This window comes from Notolepis coatsorum (genome assembly GCF_963971535.1).
Source record: "Notolepis coatsorum genome assembly, chromosome: 17".
NCBI lineage: Eukaryota > Metazoa > Chordata > Actinopteri > Aulopiformes > Paralepididae > Notolepis > Notolepis coatsorum.
The window spans coordinates 23,296,549-23,319,592 of NC_140181.1; the positions used below are offsets into that span (position 1 = coordinate 23,296,549).

A 23,044-nucleotide genomic window follows, 5' to 3' on the forward strand; every position below is an offset into this window, starting at 1 on the left:
ACAACGTTCTACATCAGGGTCCAGCCGCAGATGATAAATGGATGATATATAAGAGGTGAAACTCATCTGCCGTGTCAGAATTACGGTATTATTATAAGATGAGTTTTCCAACCAAACAGGGACATATTAATAAAAACATTGATACCCCCAAAATATGATTGGGGATAACATTCCAAAAAACTCTTTATCCAATAATACATTTGAATTATGTGATATACGGTAGTCTAAAACGTTAAGCCTTCTGGCTAGAACAGGTTTTGTTGTTGTTATTTTTTACCTTAGGAGGTTTGTTCTTCCTAAGAAAGTTAAAGGATTTTTATCTAATTGAGAATATAGACTTGGGAACATCTACTGATGAAAATACTTTTTATTTTATTTTATTTTATACTGTGCACAAAGGTGGAATCTGATGGTGTAGAGCAGGGGTGGCCAACCAGTCAGAGACTAAGAGCCACAAAAATGACTGTGGTACCACAAAGAGCCACACCATATACCAGCGTTTCTCAACCTTTTTTTTCAGTCACGGCACCCTTCATGTGTTTATAGGTCTCACCCTCTGGCCTCTGAAGTTGCTAATGTCTTTTTTATTTGGGCCTCACAGGGTTAAAAGTACCCTGTGAGACCCACGGTTGCAAAATTACAAAATCACTTTTAGCCATTTAAAAAAAGAATGCTTATTTAAAAAATGTTAAAGGGGAACTATTTTACTATTTCTTTCACTATTTGGGCACTTTTACACAATTCCTGTGAGTCTATGGAACACCTAGGTTTTTTTTCAAATGGTGAGGTAAGTACCACGTCCTTCCTTCCTCTAGATTTAACGTACGGTTTGTATTTCTAATCAAGTACTAAAAAACCGCATTTTTCTATCTCAAGATCTTAAGCTGTTTTGAGGCTGGGCTCCAACCACTGTGTGGCCTGGTGCCAACTGCCACATCAACTGCCACATTATTATGCAGCTGAGAAATCTCTGACATCACAGATATGCAAATTTTCAGATGACTCAGTTCAGTGAGGGTGAATATTGTGAGAGGAGAATTGGAAGAATGCGCCAATATGAGAATTAGAGACATAGATCCTATTAATATAAATCCACATAGCTAAGAAACAATGGTAAACACTGAAAAAGGCCATTTATAAGATAGTTCCCATTTAAGCACATGTATAGTCAATTGGTCCTGTTGTTCAGCCTTACAATGCTATTTGATAGTAAATGTGTTTATATGTCCCACCCTCTGGCCTCTGAAGTTGCTAATGTCTTTTTAATTTGGGCCTCACAGGGTTAACCTCTTAAGCCCGAGATATACAGTAAAAGTGTATATTTTCAGCATTACGTTTGTTTACCAATTATTTTAACTGTTATTAGTGAAATATAAGATTATAGAAATCTCAGGGCATTGAGTCGGAAACCGGCGCATATTGACAGGAGGAAGTGGCACAGCCAAAAGTGAGTGTAGTCTTTTGAAGGAAGAGACTCAGGGCTTTCAAATTTTGAAAAACGACCCTACCCAGCTCACACCAGCCCCTGTCAATCATCTGACTTCTGGATTAACTTTTTTATTTCTCTTATTTTTTGGGATTATCTCCCACAAACCTGAACATTATTGCCATAAAACAGAACGCAGTTAGTTTCTCTACCTTTCTGTGAACGTCTTGCAAAAAACTGTGTTGCAATATGATGAAAAATGGTGGAGAAATTCCCTAGATTCAGATACCAAGAACATGCAAATGGACCATTTAAAAAAAGAAATTAAATGTTTATTCTACGTCCTTGTGGAATGAGTGACATAAAAAAAAAAAAAAGTAAAAAAAAAAAAATTATACTTTTTTTTTTTTTTTTTTTTTTTTTATGGAAGAGCCGCACATTGACAGGCAAAGAGCCGCATGCGGCTCGCGAGCCGCGGGTTGGCCACCCCTGGTGTAGAGATAAAACCAGTACATGGACAGTGTCCAGTTTGATGGTGTATAGATAAAACCAGTACATGGACAGTGTCCAGTTTGATGGTGTATAGATAAAACCAGTACATGGACAGTGTCCAGTTTGATGGTGTATAGATAAAACCAGTACATGGACAGTGTCCAGTTTGATGGTGTATAGATAAAACCAGTACATGGACAGTGTCCAGTTTGATGGTGTATAGATAAAACCAGTACATGGACAGTGTCCAGTTTGATGGTGTAGAGATACAACCAGTACCTGGACCGTGTCCAGTTTGATGGTGTATAGATAAAACCAGTACATGGACAGTGTCCAGTTTGATGGTGTAGAGATAAAACCAGTACATGGACAGTGTCCAGTTTGATGGTGTATAGATAAAACCAGTACCTGGACAGTGTCCAGTTTGATGGTGTATAGATAAAACCAGTACCTGGACAGTGTCCAGTTTGTGGGTCTCCTCCAACTTCCTGATGGCCCTCCGAAGCAAACCAGAGGCCTCCTGAAGATCTGATGCGAAGGGATGAAGTTTCTACACCACAAGAGATATGGACATTATTATATCAAATTCAAGAGAGAGAGAGAGAGAGAGAGAGAGAGAGAGAGATAAGGATATTATTATATCAAATTCAAGAGAGAGAGAGATAAGGATATTATTATATCAAATTCAAGAGAGAGAGAGAGATACGGATATTATTATATCAAATTCAAGAGAGAGAGAGAGATAAGGATATTATTATATCAAATTCAAGAGAGAATGGATATTATTATATCAAATTCAAGAGAGAGAGATATGGATATTATTATATCAAATTCAAGAGAGAGAGATATGGATATTATTATATCAAATTCAAGAGAGAGAGATAAGGATATTATTATATCAAATTCAAGAGAGAGAGATATGGATATTATTATATCAAATTCAAGAGAGAGAGATAAGGATATTATTATATCAAATTCAAGAGAGAGAGAGAGAGAGAGAGATAAGGATATTATTATATCAAATTCAAGAGAGAGAGAGAGAGAGATACGGATATTATTATATCAAATTCAAGAGAGAGAGAGAGATAAGGACATTATTATATCAAATTCAAGAGAGAGAGATAAGGATATTATTATATCAAATTCAAGAGAGATATGGATATTATTATATCAAATTCAAGAGAGAGAGATACGGATATTATTACACATCAAATTCAAGAGAGAGATATGGATATTATTATATCAAATTCAAGAGAGAGAGATATGGATATTATTATATCAAATTCAAGAGAGAGAGATAAGGATATTATTACACAACAAATTCAAGAGAGAGATATGGATATTATTACACATCAAATTCAAAAGAAAGATATAAGGATATTATTACACATCAAATTCAACAGAGAGAGATAAGGATATTATTACACATCCAATTCAAGAGAGAGATAAGGATATTATTTCACATCAAATTCAAGAGAGAGATACGGATATTAGTATACATCAAAAATATTGTAAAATCATCATATTGTAAAGTCTGCTATAAGCTTATATTGTAAAATCATCATATTGTAAAGTCTGCTATAAGCTTATAGCAGACTTTACAATATGATGATTTTACAATATTTTTGAAGAGTGAAATATTTATTATCATCATATCCAGTTCGTTTTTATAGTGCTTTTATAGCAGCTAACGTTAGTTAAGGTTTTTACCGCAAGCAACGTGGGCATACAGAAATGGCGAGGTTGTAAAGCATGTTAGACGCATTTATTGGACCCGTTGCTCACGGAGTATTCATTGCACATAGAAACAGCACGACTAGAGAGAGAGAGAGAGAGAGAGAAGTTGTCACAGGGCTGTAGAACACAGGGCTGAAGAGCTGCTTCTAAAATTGAAGGTGGGCTCAACCCGTCCCTTACAGCTGGAGGTTGACGTGAAACTGGAAGTTATCAAATGCGAGCTAAACGCACACTGTCAAATCCTGGCTCTAGGCAGAATCATGAATAGTCGTGTAAGAGAAGTTATTTATATTTTGAACGTTATTCATTGCGCACTAGTTAGATTACACATTGCGTATGTTATGACTTTGAACGTCTGCCATTTCCACCGCAAACGGGCCGGCACATACACAACAATACGATGCGTAGATCCTGAATATGCAAATCAACGACATTTCATGGTCGACGAATTGTTGCAGCCCTAATTATTACACATCAAATTCAAGAGAGAGGGAGAGAGAAATAAGGAGCATGGATATTATTATACATCAAATTCAAGAGAGAGAGTGAGAGAAAAGGAGAGAGCGAGAGAGATAAGGAGCATGTATATTATTATACTGTACTTCAAATTCAAGAGAGAGATATGGATATTATTACACATCAAATTCAAGATGGAGATAAGGAGCATGGATATTATTATAAATCAAATTCAAGAGAGAGAGTGAGAGAAAAGGAGAGAGCGAGAGAGATAAGGAGCATGTATATTATTATACTGTACTTCAAATTCAAGAGAGAGATATGGATATTATTACACATCAAATTCAAGATGGAGATAAGGAGCATGGATATTATTATAAATCAAATTCAAGAGAGAGCGAGATATGGATATTATTATAAATCATATTCAAGAGAGAGAGCGAGATATGGATATTATTATAAATCATATTCAAGAGAGAGAGCGAGAGAGAAGGAGAGAGAAGGGGGGGCAAACCAGAGAGAGAGAGACAGAGAACAAAGAAACAGAAAGAATGACATAGAGGGAAAGAGAGTAAGAGAGATATTACATTCAGTGGTTATAATGAGTGTTTCACCTGGTTGAGTTCCAGCCAATCCCGGTGGCTGTAGGACAGAGTTCCATCTAGACAGGAAGTCAGCTGACTGGCATCCACCATCTTATTCAGAGCCTTCAGCGAGGTCACGACCTCACTCTGTTTCAACACACCCAGTGGCACAGCAAGGGTGATATATGAGCAACTTTCTTAAAGCGATGGCGCAACATACTGTAGCTGTCAAGACTCATGATTTAGTAGTATTCTGATCCCCAGGAAGTTGTGTTTTGGTTTGCTTTAACATTGCCTTTTGGTTGGATGGGGTATTGCAACAGTATAAATAGGAAATAGGACCACATTATTTTCAGTTGCAAGGGAGATCTCAGCAGATCAATATGTTGTTCTAACATCCGTTGTAATCCTTCGATTTGCCCCATCGTGAGCATTGCCTGAAAGTAATTTTTTTATTGTTTGCAAGGTTATCTTGCAGTATTGAAATATATTTGTCGTTGATGGGATGTTTTTATGTTTGTATTAGATTAATGATAATACATGCTAATGGCCTATAGGTGCTCATACTATATGGCATGTTCAGTACATCACGCCTCAGTAGCATATAGTTTACATTTAGTATATTTTGAGCAGTTTGTGCAATTCTGGGTTTATATATCATTATTTAGCAAACATATGTCTATATATTTACTATTTGTATGAGTAACTTGATGTATGTTATTATTGTTTCAGTTTGACTCCTTTACTGAATCAACATGCACAAAAAGAGTCATACATTAAAACTTGGGAGCAAGAAAGCTACATCCTGACTCTCGTGTTGCTTATTTTGTCAGTTTGGCTGGCTGAAAACAAAAATGTTTGTCTGTTGTCTAACAATTATAATAATAAATATAACTATAGTTTGTTGTTGTTTTGCTTACAATAAGATATGCATTGCTAGTCTATACCACTACTACTGATAATAATCATCATCATCATCATCATCATCATCATCATCATCATCATCCTCATAGCATGTGTATAAAATATATCAGCCACATAACGAACACCAGTGTGTTTAACCACTTGTTTATTGCAATAGTTAACTTATTACTTAGATTCCCTGACTGGAGTGAAGTTAGTGAACGGAATTCCTTCAAGCTTTATTTATTCACGAAAGGCACGGAGGTTTCCCTCATTTTCAGCGAGGATGAGATTAAATATACATAATTATCATCTGCGTCTGCTGTGTTTCCGGTGAGTCCTCTGACCGAGTCACTGACCGAATCATCTGAGTCTGCGGTGTTTCCGGTGAGTCTGAGCACCAGGCGCTAACTCGCGTTGTGAACTCAGCAGGCAGCACTGCAGCAGCCAGCCGGTCAGACAGAGGACCCATAGGATCCGGGTTAATGGAGACCTCGGACTCGTGATTCCTGATTCAGTACAAAGATTCTGATCTTTAACCCGGATGAGTCAGGAGCCGCCCAGCTCTACTGCTATAGGAACTTGTCTTCGTCAGATTAGATGGGGATTGGGTATAGACAGTGATATTCCTTATAATTATGTTATCCAAATAGATTTCCAATTGTAAGGTATTTTTGATAAATACGTACTTAGTACATCCGCCCCAATTTTCTGACGTTGAGTAAGAATACACTTCTTCAATCAATATCTGAATTGAAATATTGAATTAAAAATAAATAAATAACCTTCTTTGTCTTTTACTATTATGTACTTTGCTACTAAGTCTATACAACAATCTACTATGTACTATGCTACTATTGTCTACACTAATAAATTATGTCTATACTACTACCTAATATGTATACTACTATGCACTCAAGAGTGTAACACTCCAGTTCAACACTGCTAGATGAACAATAGAGACGTACCCCTCCTGCTGACATGTTGTACACAATGTGCAAGTCGCGTCGGCTAAAAGCGTTGGCTAAATGACTCAATGTAAATGTGGTAGGCCTACACCATAGATAGAATGTTTGACCTGCATTAGTTTTGCCCAACTTTGAATGGCTATTTGATCAATCTGCAGTATTTTGTAAAAGATAAGCGGGAGACTGTGAGTCTGACCTGCATTCCCAGGCTCCTCTCAGGCCGATGGCTGCTGTCTTTGTCCAGCAGCACTGACACCACACAGTGTGCTGCCTGGCCACTCTGTTCCTGGAACACAACACAGTTTCACTGCTTAATACAACACTGTCAATGTCCTGCCCAAACCTAATATTTCTTCTGTCGATATAGCGGACATTGTTCCACACACAGACAATGAGTCATATAACCCAACCTGAATTTCCCCAAGGGGATCAATAAAGGAATATCTTATCTTATAATGGCATTTAAAATGGTCAAAAATAAATAAATACGTGGTCATCGTTGGAAAGATTAACTAGGTTTATATTTTTCATTCCTTAAAAGCTTTTTCTATAGACGGACTCAGACAATAAGAAAAGCAACAGATAAAATAAAGCTTTTATAAAAGCTATACAAGTTGTAACAAGTTAAACGATCTGCCGCCCTCTAGTGGTCCAATAGTGATCTGCTGCCCTCTAGTGGGTTATAATGATCTGCTGCCCTCTAGTGGTCCAAAAGTGATCTGCTGTCCTCTATTGGTCCTATAGTGATCTGCTGGCCTCTAGTGATCTGCTGCCCTCTAGTGGTGCTATAGTGATCTGCTGCCCTCTAGTGATCTGCTGCCCTCTAGTGGTCCTCTAGTGATCTGCTGCCCTCTAGTGGTACTATAGTGATCTGCTGCCCTCTAGTGATCTGCTGCCCTCTAGTGGTCCTATAGTGATCTGCTGCCCTCTAGTGATCTGCTGCCCTCTAGTGGTCCTATAGTGATCTGCTGCCCTCTAGTGATCTGCTGCCCTCTAGTGGTCCTATAGTGATCTGCTGCCCTCTAGTGATCTGCTGCCCTCTAGTGGTCCAATAGTGATCTGCTGCCCTCTATTGGTCCTATAGTGATCTGCTGCCCTCTAGTGATCCTATAGTGATCTGCTGCCCCCTAGTGGTCCTATAGTGATCTGCTGCCCTCTAGTGGTCCAATAGTGATATGCTGCCCTCTAGTGGCCCAATAGTGATCTGCTGCCCTCTAGTGGTCCAATAGTGATCTGCTGCCCTCTAGTGGTCCTATAGTGATCTACTGCCCTCTAGTGATCCTATAGTGATCTGCTGCCCTCTAGTGGTCCTATAGTGATCTATTCTACTGCAGTGCATTTTTGGTCTTAGCGACCAGACACATGATGGACCACAAATAATTCTTTACGTCTCTCATTAACCAAACCAATATACATTTCCGCAACATTATTAGGCATTCTCTGGCAGCAACCTCAACCTAAATGAAGAGCAGGCTGGAACCAAGTGTTTAAGTTCTGAAGCCTTTACGTAAATCAATCACTCAATGAATCAATGACCATTAAAGAACATTGAAACGAATGAGAGAATGAGAGGCCTACCCATTCTATCTATTCTAGGTCTGTGTTTGTTTCCTTACCTGCAGCATAGTCAAGGCCTTATAGAACTGTGGTGGGGGAGGAATCCTCCTGCCATCAATCACCAGTGTCATCCCTAGCTCTCTGATCTCTCTCCTAGATACACAGGAAAACAGAATACGTGTTTAGTCTACAGTAGACTATTGTAACTGCAGTGCATACGAATGTGCCAAAATATTGTTATGTTATAATAATACATTACATACGTTAAAATAATATAATGCATAACATCATGCCCTGGGAGAATACTTGATTCTGAGTAGCTGAACACACATCTTGAAGGAGTGCAGGTGGCCAATATTGCTATATAACAGTTGTCATGATCAACGGTATTTCTTGTGATGCATTAGTTGTCTTATACAGTACAGTAGTCCACTATCACCCCTTGGTCACATAATCCGGAAACACGGTCTCAATTTCCACTCCTATGCTGATGACACTCAGCTCTACATTAGCACCTCACCCTCCACTCCTCTCCCCCACAGCACCTCGTCAACTGCCTCCTTGACATTAAGGCCTGGATGTCATCCAACTGCCTTAAACTCAACAGCAAGAAGACAGAGCTCATGGTTGTGGCCAAGCAGTCACTGCTCCGGAAGGTTGGAGATCTCCTCCTAGAAGTGGATGGCTGCTCAATCCACCCTTCCCCAGAAGTCCGCAACCTGGGTGTCATACTGGACTCCACCCTCTCTTTTCATTCTCACATCAAAACAATAACCAAATCTGCTTTTTTCCATCTCAAGAACATATCCAGACTCCGGCCATCTCTCCCTGACTCCGTAGCAGAGACACTTATACACTCCTTCATCACCTCCTGTCTGGACTACTCAAACTCAGTTCTTGCAGGGCTACCCAGCAATGCCCTGAACAGGCTGCAGTATGTCCAGAATTCAGCTGCTAGGGTTCTCACCGGCACCAAGTCCTGGCACCACATCACATCACCCCACCCTCATCCACCTCCACTGGCTTCCAGTCAAGTCCTGCATAAGATCCTCCTCATCACCTACAAATACCTTCACTCCCTTGCCCCCCGGTACCTAGCTGACCTCCTCCATCCCTACATCCCGCCTCGGAGGCTGCGGTCCTCTGACTCCGGTCTCCTCTCCATCCCCACCACCAACCTGCGCACTGTCGGCCCCAGAGCCTTCTCTGTTGCCGCATCCCCCCTCTGGAACTCCCTCCCTCCAAACATCCGCAACGCTACATCCCTGGACTCATTCAAATCTCAACTCAAATCTCACCTCTTCACCAAATTTATTAATGACTCTGCCTGATTTCCCTCTTTTCTTTTCTTTTTTACTTAATTGTTCCTCTGATCTCCTTCCCCTTAGTTGTCCCCCCCCACTGTTAAGCGCCTTGGGTCTCATGAAAGGTGCGACATAAATCTAAGAAATTATTATTAATTATTATTATTATTATATTGTCCACATTGGTTTTCTCTATGACTGTGCCCATTCTTAGTCAACTTATAGTAAGAGATTTGTGTTGACTCATCGATTAGTTGATTTAATCATCAAATCTGTAAATGTTTCCCCCATGCATTCATGCAGAAGGACCTGTCAAGTCAAGTCCAGTTTATGTGTAGAGTCACATGACATGTCTCAAAGGGCCTCACATGTCCACAGTGTAGAGTCACATGACATGTCTCAAAGGGCCTCACATGTCCACAGTGTAGAGTCACATGACATGTCTCAAAGGGCCTCACAGGCCGACAGTGTAGAGTCACATGATATGTCTCAAAGGGCCTCACATGTCCACAGTGTAGAGTCACATGACATGTCTCAAAGGGCCTCACAGGCCCACAGTGTAGAGTCACATGACATGTCTCAAAGGGCTTCACATGTCCACAGTGTAGAGTCACATGACATGTCTCAAAGGGCTTCACATGTCCACAGTGTAGAGTCACATGACATGTCTCAAAGGGCCTCACAGGCCCACAGTGTAGAGTCACATGACATGTCTCAAAGGGCCTCACAGGCCCACAGTGTAGAGTCACATGACATGTCTCAAAGGGCTTCACATGTCCACAGTGTAGAGTCACATGACATGTCTCAAAGGGCCTCACAGGCCCACAGTGTAGAGTCACATGACATGTCTCAAAGGGCCTCACAGGCCCACAGTGTAGAGTCACATGACATGTCTCAAAGGGCTTCACATGTCCACAGTGTAGAGTCACATGACATGTCTCAAAGGGCTTCACATGTCCACAGTGTAGAGAGTCACATGACATGTCTCAAAGGGCTTCACATGTCCACAGTGTAGAGTCACATGACATGTCTCAAAGGGCTTCACATGTCCACAGTGTAGAGTCACATGACATGTCTCAAAGGGCTTCACATGTCCACAGAGTAGAGAGTCACATGACATGTCTCAAAGGGCCTCACAGGCCCACAGTGTAGAGTCACATGACATGTCTCAAAGGGCCTCACAGGCCCACAGTGTAGAGTCACATGACATGTCTCAAAGGGCTTCACAGGCCCACAGTGTAGAGTCACATGACATGTCTCAAAGGGCTTCACATGTCCACAGTGTAGAGAGTCACATGACATGTCTCAAAGGGCCTCACAGGCCCACAGTGTAGAGTCACATGACATGTCTCAAAGGGCTTCACATGTCCACAGTGTAGAGTCACATGACATGTCTCAAAGGGCTTCACATGTCCACAGTGTAGAGAGTCACATGACATGTCTCAAAGGGCCTCACAGGCCCACAGTGTAGAGTCACATGACATGTCTCAAAGAGCTACACATACCCACAGTGTAGTCTCCCCTTTATGCAATCAATGCTAATCCCATGCAGATTTGGGCAAAATTTGGGCATGTGGTATAAATGTGTTATTTAGCCTATTCTAAGAATGGTGCATTTGAATATGTCTGCATATTAGGGTCACTAAACAGTCTTGGAATTGCATTAATTGGGTCAATCAATGAGCCCAATTGTATTAATGTGTGATATGTTTTCTATTTTCTATGGTATTCCTCAAGGTTTTGGTGTCTTAATGTGGTATTCTGGAAGGATATAATGTGATGTGAGATATATAGTACATGATACACTTCCATCATGAACTCATTATAAAGCCTTTATATGTGCACTCTAAATTAATGTGCACAGGCGCCTAACCAAAACACACCCTTTATGACTAGATCACCTGGACACACAGTGCTGATCTGCATCTCAAATTAATCGTCAGGTTCCCAGCTTTCAGATGATGTCACCACTTCTATGTGGCATCTACTGTTGACCTGCTATCTCTCCCTAAAGATCATCTACTGTTGACCTGCTATCTCCCCCTAAAGATCATCTACTGTTGACCTGCTATCTCTCCCTAAAGATCATCTACTGTTGACCTGCTGTCTCCCCCTAAAGATCATCTACTGTTGACCTGCTATCTCCCCTAAAGATCATCTACTGTTGACCTGCTATCTCCCCCTAAAGATCATCTACTGTTGACCTGCTATCTCTCCCTAAAGATCATCTACTGTTGACCTGCTGTCTCCCCCTAAAGATCATCTACTGTTGACCTGCTGTCTCCCCCTAAAGATCATCTACTGTTGACCTGCTATCTCCCCCTAAAGATAATCTACTGCTGACCTGCTGTCTCCCCCTAAAGATATACTGTTGACCTGCTATCTCCCCCTAAAGATAATCTACTGTTGACCTGCTGTCTCCCCCTAAAGATCTACTGTTGACCTGCTATCTCTCCCTAAAGATCATCTACTGTTGACCTGCTATCTCCCCATAAAGATTCTTATGATCTTTTTTCTTCTTCTTACACAGTACTGTATATTTGTATGTCTTGTATGTCATAAATGTCCTGATTAATTGAAAATGGAAGACCCTGATGTAAACAAGACAAAAGTATTTTTCTGGTCTGCATCCTCGTAGCAGTTGTTTGTATTGAGCCGTACTGTATTGTACCCAATCTGCAATCTGTTAATAAAGTTTTCAATCAATCAATCAATCAATCAATCAATCAATCAATCAATCAATCAATCAATCAAAGATCATCTACTGTTGACCTGCTGTCTCCCCCTAAAGATCTACTGTTGAAAATTTGGTTTCTTCAACCAGTGTACCATTGAGCTCATCTGACCAGTCCAGGCTCTCCAGTTCAAGGTTAAAGGCCTCGCTAGAGTAGGTTTTGAGGTCTCTAGATGTGACTGTTTTGTGACAGCCGACCTTTTGTTTTCGCTTTTTGATATCATATAATGATCACTTAACCCGCATGCTATAACCCCTTTATTGGAGATCTTGGACTTGTCAGCGCTCAGGATGAGGTCAATGGTAGTCTGAGTTGATTCACATTAGGGATGCACCGAAAATTCGGCTACCGAAAATTATCGGCCGATAATGGTTAAAAAGGCTCTTTCGGCTTTCGGCCGAAAGGGTTTTAGCACCGAAAATATATGACCGAAAGTCAAATAACGTGTTGTTGTGATGACGTCATCAAAACGCGACTACAGACATACCGGTAGCATGCGCAACATGTAACGTGAGCAGCTTGGCAGCTCTTCCTGCATTCTACAGCCTGTGATAACTAACTCCTCTTGGGAGTAGGGATGCCCCCCGAAACCAGGTTCTAAACTAAATTAGAAAAAACCAGAGTATTGATCAGCTCCGACGTTAACGGTACTGCTATCAGTAGTCTAGGAGCGGATTAGCTACGGAGCTAACAGTGTACCATCCATCTGCGACGCAACGGTGGCAGCAACAGTGGACACTGAGTAATGTTAGCGTTATGACGAGTTCATACTACACTACACGTATGAACTCGACATAACGTTAACGTTACTCCGTTTAAATGAAGTGTTTAATTAGCAGCAATCCGTTGTTGAAAATGTATCGTTAAACCGGAAATGGAAATGCGAGGACAGGAAGTCGTCATCAATCGTTGTAGTCTTTTAGTCTTAACAGTCTGGAATTAATGTATGCATTCAAAAGTGCTGAATAAATGTTTTATGGGCCCATAATAGTGATTATTAATATTATTTAAGTTAAGTTTTGCCATAATCATGTATTTTGCCATAATCAGGTAGCTAAAAAAAAAAAAAAAAACATATTAATATTTATATTAATCATTTTCGGCCTTTCGGCATTCGGTTTTCGGCCAACTGTTTCCTATTTTCGGTATCGGTTTCGGCCAAGAATCTCCCATTCGGTGCATCCCTAATTCACATACACGTGTGGGTTGGCTGAGGCCGTGCAGATCACAAAACCTATTGAAGGAGGTTTATAGTCCGAAAAATACGGTAAATGACATGGCCCCCCTAAGAACCACCAGAGTAAAAAATCGTGCTGAGCCGTGGATGCACTCCGAAATATTGGCCGCTATGAAAACCAGAGACAAAAAATGCTCTGAGTTTCGTAAGAATCAGTCAAAGCTTACCAAAAGCTTGAGCAGTGAACTCCAAGCCCACGTGACTGAACTCAAACTGGAAAGAAACAGACTAAGAAATGACGTAAACTCCATGATCAAAACTGCAAAAAAGAATTTCATCAACGACAAAACTGAGGAAAACAAAAACAAACCATGTGAACTTTGGAAATTACTCAATAATCAACTAGGCTGCAGTAAAAAACTTAAAACCAGATTCTCAAACATAAACATAAAGACGGACAACACGCTCATCACAGACAAGCTGGATGTGGCCAATTACTTAAACATTTTCTTCACAAACATAGCCACAACACTGGTAAACAAACTACCCTCCCACTCAGGGCATTATGGGGTAGAACATATAGTAGCATACTACAAAAACCTAGGGGTCCGCAAAGACGACTTCAAACTGGAAATGGTAACAACAGATGAGGTACTCAAAAAACTGAGCGCCCTCCAACCTAACAAGGCCACTGGCCATGACAACATCCCCTCCAAATTCCTCAGAGACTCAGCAGCCGCCATCACCCCAGTCATCACACACATAATAAACCTCTCCATAAAACAGGGACACGTCCCCAAGGACTTAAAAATTGCGAGAGTGACCCCTCTGCACAAAAAGGGCAGCAAATTAGACCCAGGCAACTACCGCCCTGTTTCTATTCTTACCTCCATCTCGAAAGTCTACGAACAGGTCGAAAAGTACCTAGCGGGAAAAAAATCTAATCTACGAATTCCAATCTGGCTTCAGAACATCCCACTCCACTGACACATGCCTTCTCTATTTGAACGACCACATCAAACAAGAGGTGGACGCGGGCAAATACTGCGGCATGGTCATGCTGGACCTACAAAAGGCCTTCGACACTGTCAATCACTCCATTCTGATTGACAAGCTAAAAGCAATTGGTTTTGATAGTCTATCAGTGAGCTGGATGCAATCCTACCTTGAGGGGAGAGAACAGATTGTGGAGGTAAACGGTACCCTATCCCCCCCCCCCCTCACAGTGAGCTGTGGTGTTCCACAAGGAAGCATACTAGGACCGCTACTGTTCCTAATTTATGCAAATGACATGTCGTCAGCTTGTGACTGCAACTTGTTCCTGTTTGCGGACGACTCAGCCCTGCTGGTCTCTGACAAGAACAAGTTGCAGGTTGAAAAAACCCTCAGCTCGGAACTAGGCAAAATCTGCATATGGCTCGCTGATAACAAACTATCATTACACATGGGCAAAACAGAGTCCATTCTCTTCGGTTCAAATAACAAACTCAGCAAGACCGACGGCTTCTCAGTTACAGTGGGTGACAATATTGTCACAAGGAAAGAAGATATTACCTACCTGGGTTCCATCCTAGAGGCAAATCTTTCCTGTGACAAAATGGCATCCAATGTAATAAAAAAAGTCAACCAACGAACTAGATTCTTGTACCGGATCTCCTCTCTGGTAAAGAAGAATACCCTGAAGACTCTGGCAGGAGCACTCATTCAAGGGTACTACGACTATGCCTGCACCTCACGGTACCAAAGTACCTCAAAGGCGCTAAAAACAAGATTACAAACATCACAAAACAAACTGGTCAGACTACTACTTGACCTTACTCCTAGAACCCACCTCACCCCTGCCCACTTTGACAACCTAGGATGGCTTAGAGTAGAAGACAGAGTACAGCAACTGGCAATGGGCCTGGTCTACAAGATACACTACACGACCAAGGTACCCATGTACATGTCAAAATACTTCCCAAAGGTCAGTGAATACCACGACCACAACACCAGAGGGAGCTCCACAAATCATGTTAAACCCAGATTTGGCTCAAACAAGGGACTAAACACGTTTCGCAATTATGCCACAACAATGTGGAACGCCCTACCCAAAGCTGTAAAGGAATGTGAATCCCTACCCACATTCAAAACCGCTCTTAAAGAGCACCTACGGGAGGCTGCAATTCGAAACTGGCCACCGTAAATGCCCAAAACCCCCACCACCTCCTAATAGACAGTCTCCTCCCCACCGCATGTATATATTCCCTCCCCGCCGTTTGTATATTTCTAATGTACAGTCCCCTCCCCATCATATGTATATACTCTGTCAGGATCTAGGGGTAACAGTACTGTATATTTGAATACCGTTTATGTCACAAATGTATCAGTACTAAATACCTATATGTCCCTATGCCATAAATGTCATGTATGTTGTGTATGTCATAAATGTCTATATGAATTGAAAATGTGGGACCCTGATGGAAACAAGACAAACGTCTTTCTCAGGTCTGCATCCGATTAACAATTGTATGTATTGAGCCGTACTGTATTGTACCCATTCTGCAATCTGTTAAATAAAGTTTTCATTCATTCATTCATTCATTCATTCATTCATTCATTCATTCATTCATTCATTCATTCATTCAACGAATGAATAAATGGACTAAGCGTGGGCAGGTCTCTTACTGCCAGGTGCTCCTCACCTGATGATGGAGTGGAAGTACAGCAGGGTTTGGCAGAGATCCTGACTCGATATGGCTGCTCTCCAGGCCTGGTGGTCTCCATACACCTCTACCACCGCCCTGCCTGTCCGGTCTCTGCCTCCTGGAGGGGGATAGAGCAAGAACATGTCAGCTGAGGTGTTTCCTAGAGGTTCATATGTTATTCATGGTGGTTGTGGCAGAGCAAGATACAGAGTTGAGAAGTGAAACGTATTATTATTAATAATAACAATAATAACAATGGGCTTGTTGTTGATGGCCTTGTATAGGTGGTGAGTACATTTTTGAAGTTCATCCTGTATTTAACCAGCAGCCAGTGGACACACAAAACACTGTTAGGCTATTCTCTGTCCTCGTGTTGAATCAAAAGATATTCAAACTCCATCGGAATCAAAGTATCTGATTTAGGCTCCTGGGAATCTTCTTTTGAAGAAAACACTCAAACAAAATATGTTGCAAAAAGGTTTATCGCTTTACAAAGGTTTGCTTCACAATGCCCCTCCTTCTAGAATAATGCCAACCTACTGGTTAAACGATGCTCCAATCATAATCATGTTGCTACAGTAAGGGTGTCGTGTGTCTCTGGACATGTTTTATTGAGTTGGCTCCAATTCAATTCCTCGCTGCTGCCTGAGACCCCTCTCCTGGTACGCCCTTTACGCCCTGGTACGCCCTGGTACGCCCTGGTACGCCCTGGTACGCCCTGGTACGCCCTGGTACGCCCTGGTACCACTTATTAAAGGTTCATTGCAATCAAAATTACTGTATAAACTCAGGGTAGACCTTGAACATATCTCTTACATTAGTTAAAATTAACCGTAACACTTCCCACCAGTCAGGACAGCTGAAACCTGCCTGTTGAAAAAATAAATAATAATAAAAAATAAAAAAAAACTTCTTATTGTCCTTTACTATTATGTACTATGCTACTATGCCTATACTACTACCTACTATGCTAATATGTCAAGTTTGACACTGACGAACAATACCACTTACCTTTAGCTGCCAGAGATGTACCCTTCCTGCTGACTTGTTGTACACAATTTGTAAGTCACTTTGGATAAAAGTGTCAGCTAAATTACAAAATGTAAATATAATTTTCCACTGTATGAGTTTGGGAAATCAATTTGTGGTGGCTCAGTGTGATATTACGGTGGACTGGAAATAAAAAATATTATATTGTAGCGTCTTCGCTATTAACGACTTACCAACTCGGTTGTTGTTTCTCACTTATCTGTTTATTCAACTCTCAGTTATGGGTCTCAGGTACAAAGATGGGGGTGCATCACCTCTGCTTGCATTCCCATACCCCAAGAGAGTGCACTCTCAGGTGTACCACCCTCTTATACCCTCAGCCCTTGCCCCCTCCCCTCTACCAACCCCGGGCTCACGCGACCAACAGCGCCACCCACCAGCCCCAGGCTGGCAGAGCGACACAGAGCGACAGCTCGGCTGACCAATCACCTCAATCCCAGGGTTGTTACAATATTATAACATAATAACATGTAATAGGGGGAAAACAACCCTTGTATTACATTGAAAACACACATACAGTACCTGTGAGACAGGCTATTCCCAGGTGGAGGGGGTGGGTTCTGGGGTCAGGGGATCCCGGCGGCAGGTGGTTGGGTCTGGGTGGAGCGCGGCCAGGCTGGGGGGTCTGCTGGATCTCTGCAGCAGGAGGCTGGATCTCCCTCTGGGTCTCCATCTGGTGTCCATTCCTACTGGCCTCTGGAGCTTTGATGTCCTGGTTCATGTCTACGGAAAGAAGATAGCATACAAGGTTGTGATAACATGTGATTTCGTGATGATATGATATGATATGATATGATACATTTAGTTATATTGCGCCCCTCAACCAATAGATGCGGCCCGGGGCGCATCCCGGGAAAGAAAGAGAAACAAAAAAGACAGGAACAATACGAAAACAGAAAAAAAATACATGCAGTCCAACCAAGCAGATAGAGAACAGACAAACATAATACACCACACATACAACAATACAAAAACTAGCTCATGGATTGTTTATGGCGAAAAGGTGGGTTTTGAGCATGGCCTTAAAGGTCCGTAGAGTGCGTGCAGATTTCAAGTTGAGTGGGATGGTTGGTTGTGATGGTTCACTGCAATATAATTCATCTGATTTAGCGATGGTTCACTGCAATATAATTCATCTGATTTAGCGATGGTTCACTGCAATATAATTCATCTGATTTAGCGATGGTTCACTGCAATATAATTCATCTGATTTAGCGATGGTTCACTGCAATATAATTCATCTGATTTAGCGATGGTTCACTGCAATATAATTCATCTGATTTAGCGATGGTTCACTGCAATATAATTCATCTGATTTAGCGATGGTTCACTGCAATATAATTCATCTGATTTAGCGATGGTTCACTGCAATATAATTCATCTGATTTAGCAATGGTTCACTGCAATATAATTCATCTGATTTAGCGATGGTTCACTGCAATATAATTCATCTGATTTAGCGATGGTTCACTGCAATATAATTCATCTGATTTAGCAATGGTTCACTGCAATATAATTCATCTGATTTAGCGATGGTTCACTGCAATATAATTCATCTGATTTAGCGATGGTTCACTGCAATATAATTCATCTGATTTAGCGATGGTTCACTGCAATATAATTCATCTGATTTAGCGATGGTTCACTGAAATAATTCATCTGCATGAAAAAGATAAACTGAGGGGAAATAGATTTGAATATAAACTCAGGAGAGTAAGAATATAATAACAGCATAGCATAGAATAGAACAGCATATAATTTAATAGAATAGAATAGAACAGCATGGAATATAATATAATATAAACTGAGGAGAGTAAGAATAGAATAGAACAGCAGGGAATAGAATAGAATAGAGCAGCATAGAATAGATAGACTACAATAAAACAGAATAGAAGGGCATGGAATAGAATAGATCAGCATATAATTTAATAGAATATAAACCGAGGAGAGTACAAATAGAATAGAAAAGCAGGGAATAGAATAGAATAGAGCAGCATAGACTAGACCACTACAATAAAACAGAATAGAAGAGCATGGAGTAGAATAGAATAGAATGGAATAGAAGCTGAAACAGAATAGAATAGAAAACCCCCACAGCCACCCATAATAACAATAACAACACTATGCACCTTGATTGGCCATCTTCCTCCGGTTGGTCTTGGGAGACACCAGTCTGAAGGCTGTGGCGTTTTTACATTTCACCACATGGAGCCTGGGCACCATGTCCCCGCTGGACACCTCAGAGCTGTCCCTCCGCCTGACGTCTCCGCCTCGGACCATGACCACCTCACACTTCTCAGACGTGTCCACCACCGTGGTGGACAGGGACGACAGTGTGGACAGGGACGACAGTCTGCCATCCGGATTCACGCCATCACGTCTGTGCCGTGACACTGCGAGAGACAAAGACGTGCCAGGGTTTGTCGCCGACGTATCGCTTCCGTCTCGCGATGCTCCGTGAGACTTGGCCACGCTCACATTCACCCCTGGAGGGTGACCTGAACTGGGTGATAATTCAGGGGGCTTGGTGGAGCTCATATCCATCCATTTGGGCTCAACTGTGCTTGACAAAGCGCCATGCGGGTGCATAGCATTAACACCCGCTCCTGTATTCATCCCCTTCATACTGTGTAAAACACTGTGGGATCTGGTAACGTTCACATCCCTATATTCCCTACATGGTACAGTGTTCCTTTCACTGACGCCCCGGCAAAGAGGGGCGGCTGTCTGCTCATCATGTTCACCACATTTCAAAGTGTTAGCGTTCCAATAATCCACACAAGGAACTGTGTTCTTTCCCCCAGACTCCTCGACGAGAGCTCCGCTCACAGGGGTGGCCGTCGCTTTTTGCATCCAAGGATCACAGCACCTTCCCGGATCACTGCAGCACGAATCCCCCCTCCCGTGCTCCGGTGGTTGTTCCGGTGTCCGCTCACATGCACATGCACTGCCGTCCTCCTCCACCACGGATAATGCCATCCCCCTCTCCTTCTCCCTCACACAGTCCACAGGGTTTTGGAGGGCAGCCTGGTAGGACTCCCTGTATCGACACCGGAGTTCCTGGGCCCTGGACGCTGGGCCCGCCTGTCTCCTCTTCATACAAGGGGTACAGGGCTCCTCGGAGAAGCGGGCCGCCCGGACACAGTGGGAGGGATCTCTGTGGTTGGGGGGACCCTGGTGGAGGTGGGGTTGGTGGGAGGGGTGGAGGGCTGATGTAGGTCCAGCTTCACCAGACACACCGGCTCTGGGATGGGCATGAGTCTGTCGTTTTGTAAGTGGCTGCACTGTCAGTGGCTGTGCTTGTGTGTGTGGTTGCATTTGTACTTGTGTGTGTGGTTGCATTTGTACTTGTGTGTGTGGTTGCATTTGTACTTGTGTGTGTGGTTGCATTTGTACTTGTGTGTGTGGTTGCATTTGTGCTTGTGTGTGTGGTTGCATTTGTGCTTGTTTGTGTGGTTGCATTTGTACTTGTGTGTGTGGTTGCATTTGTACTTGTGTATGTGGTTGCATTTGTACTTGTGTCTGTGGTTGCATTTGTGCTTGTGTCTGTGGTTGCATTTGTACTTGTGTATGTGGTTGCATTTGTACTTGTGTATGTGGTTGCATTTGTACTTGTGTCTGTGGTTGCATTTGTACTTGTGTATGTGGTTGCATTTGTACTTGTGTATGTGGTTGCATTTGTGCTTGTTTGTGTGGTTGCATTTGTACTTGTGTATGTGGTTGCATTTGTACTTGTGTGTTTGGTTGCATTTGTGCTTGTTTGTGTGGTTGCATTTGTACTTGTGTGTTTGGTTGCATTTGTACTTGTGTCTGTGGTTGCATTTGTACTTGTGTATGTGGTTTCATTTGTACTTGTGTTTGTGGTTGCATTTGTACTTGTGTGTGTGGTTGCATTTGTGCTTGTTTGTGTGGTTGCATTTGTACTTGTTTGTGTGGTTGCATTTGTGCTTGAATGTGAGGTAGAATTTGTGCTTGTGTGTGTGGTTGCTTTTGTGCTTGCCTTTGTGTGTGTGGTTGCATTTGTACCTGTCTTTGTGTGTGTGGTTGCATTTGTGCTTGTGTTTGAGTTTGTGTGTGTGGTTGCATTTGTGCTTGTGTGTGTGGTTGCATTTGTGTTTGCCTTTGTGTGTGTGGTTGCATTTGTGCTTGTCCGTGTGGTTGCATTTGTGTTTGCTTTTGTGTGTGTGGTTGGAATTGTGCCTGTCCGTGTTGTTGTTGTTGTTGTTGTTGTACTTGTGTTGGTGCTTGAGCTCCACCAAAAAGCATAGCCGCTTGCAGTATATCAATATACTCGCCCTCTGCCATGCTCAAGCTGCTCACCGTGTCTGCTGACACACTGCTCCCCTGTACACTTGTGCTCGTCTGTGTATTTCGGTTTGAATCTGCTGACCCACGTGTGTCTTGTGTATCTCGGCTTGAATCGGTATTTGCCGGTACACCTTCACTTTTTGTTATATCAGATGCTAAAGCTATTGTCTCTCTATCAATCCCGGCAGCTGTACGTGTACCTGAGGCTGCTGTGCGTGTACTCGTAGCTCTACCCGTATCCGGCCCGGTGCAGCGACTGTCCCAGGTGTTAGCAGAAACCCAGCCGATAGCTTTAGGCTCCGTCTCGCTCACTTTAACCAACCGAGAGAACGCAGCGGTGCTGGTATCCACCAGGCAGAGGGAGACGGCGATGCCGTGCTTCCTGGGGCAGATCCTGGTCTCCACGGAGAAGCTGGAAGGCTCAGAACCCCCACTGGGCGGAGGAGGAGGAAGAGTCGGTTTCGACGACGCGGATGCCTTTGAAGAAGAAGGACACAGTGGAGGACTTTTGGACTCGGCCGAAGAACCCTTGGGATTAACAGCAGAAGGAGAAAAAGAAGAAGGAGGAAGAGGTGGAGGAGTGGGAGGCACAGAGGCCATACTAGTGCCACACGGCGGCACGTCCACAAACTCAGGCACGACCACCTGTTCCCATGGTAACCTCACCACGCCCCACTCAGTGGCAAGCAGGCACTGGCTGAGCAGGGTTCCATGGCGGTCCTGGTTGATCTCTCCCAGCCAATCGAGACTGAAAATGCAAGGGTAGGACGTTTCAGGGACGGGGGTCTCCTCTACGACTTCCTCCCGAAGCCCCTCCTCTTCCAAGAGGCTGCAGACCACGATGCGAGCGGATTGGTGGGAAAACGGCGCCACCTGCAGGTAGAAGTCTCCGGGCTGCAGGAGCACGGGGCTGATCGGAGCGAGGTGGACCACCACTTTGTCCCTCAGACACAGAGGCCAACCCTCACACAGGAAGACCACATCACTGTACTGGGCCTGGGGGGTCGGAGGGGGGGGGGGGGGGGGGGGGGGCAGAAGGGACCACAAGATTCCATTATAATAAAGTTAAGATTCCATTATAATAAAGTTAAGATTCCATTATAATAAAGTTGAGATTCCATTATAATAAAGTTAAGATTCCATTATAATAATGTTGAGACCATTATAATAAAGTTGAGATTCCATTATAATAAAGTTGAGATTCCATTATACTAAAGTTGAGATTCCATTATAATAAAGTTAAGATTCCATTATAATAAAGTTGAGATTCCATTATAATAAAGTTGAGATTCCATTATAATAAAGTTGAGATCCCATTATAATAAAGTTGAGATTCCATTATAATAAAGTTGAGACCATTATAATAAAGTTACGCTTCCATTATAATAAAGTTAAGATTCCATTATAATAAAGTTGAGATTCCATTATAATAAAGTTGAGATACCATTATAATAAAGTTAAGATTCCATTATAATAATGTTGAGACCATTATAATAAAGTTACGCTTCCATTATAATAAAGTTGAGACCATTATAATAAAGTTAAGCTTCCATTATAATAAAGTTGAGATACCATTATAATAAAGTTAAGATTCCATTATAATAAAGTTGAGATTCCATTATAATAAAGTTGAGATTCCTTTATAATAAAGTTAAGATTC

General features: G+C 42.2%; 1 protein-coding gene across 1 annotated transcript in view; it reads right to left on the reverse strand.

The window, feature by feature from the left end:
• The window catches only part of quoa (quattro a), a gene marked incomplete at both ends in the record, with an annotated part of 47,719 nt that overhangs the window by 20,235 nt on the left and 4,440 nt on the right, over window positions 1–23,044 (reverse strand). The window contains 9 exon segments of the mRNA XM_084333384.1: window positions 2,370–2,468; window positions 4,726–4,842; window positions 6,763–6,852; window positions 8,183–8,276; window positions 16,024–16,144; window positions 17,599–17,799; window positions 19,206–19,634; window positions 20,013–20,300; window positions 21,618–22,380. Coding sequence (XP_084189510.1) covers window positions 2,370–2,468; window positions 4,726–4,842; window positions 6,763–6,852; window positions 8,183–8,276; window positions 16,024–16,144; window positions 17,599–17,799; window positions 19,206–19,634; window positions 20,013–20,300; window positions 21,618–22,380 — 2,202 coding nt within the window.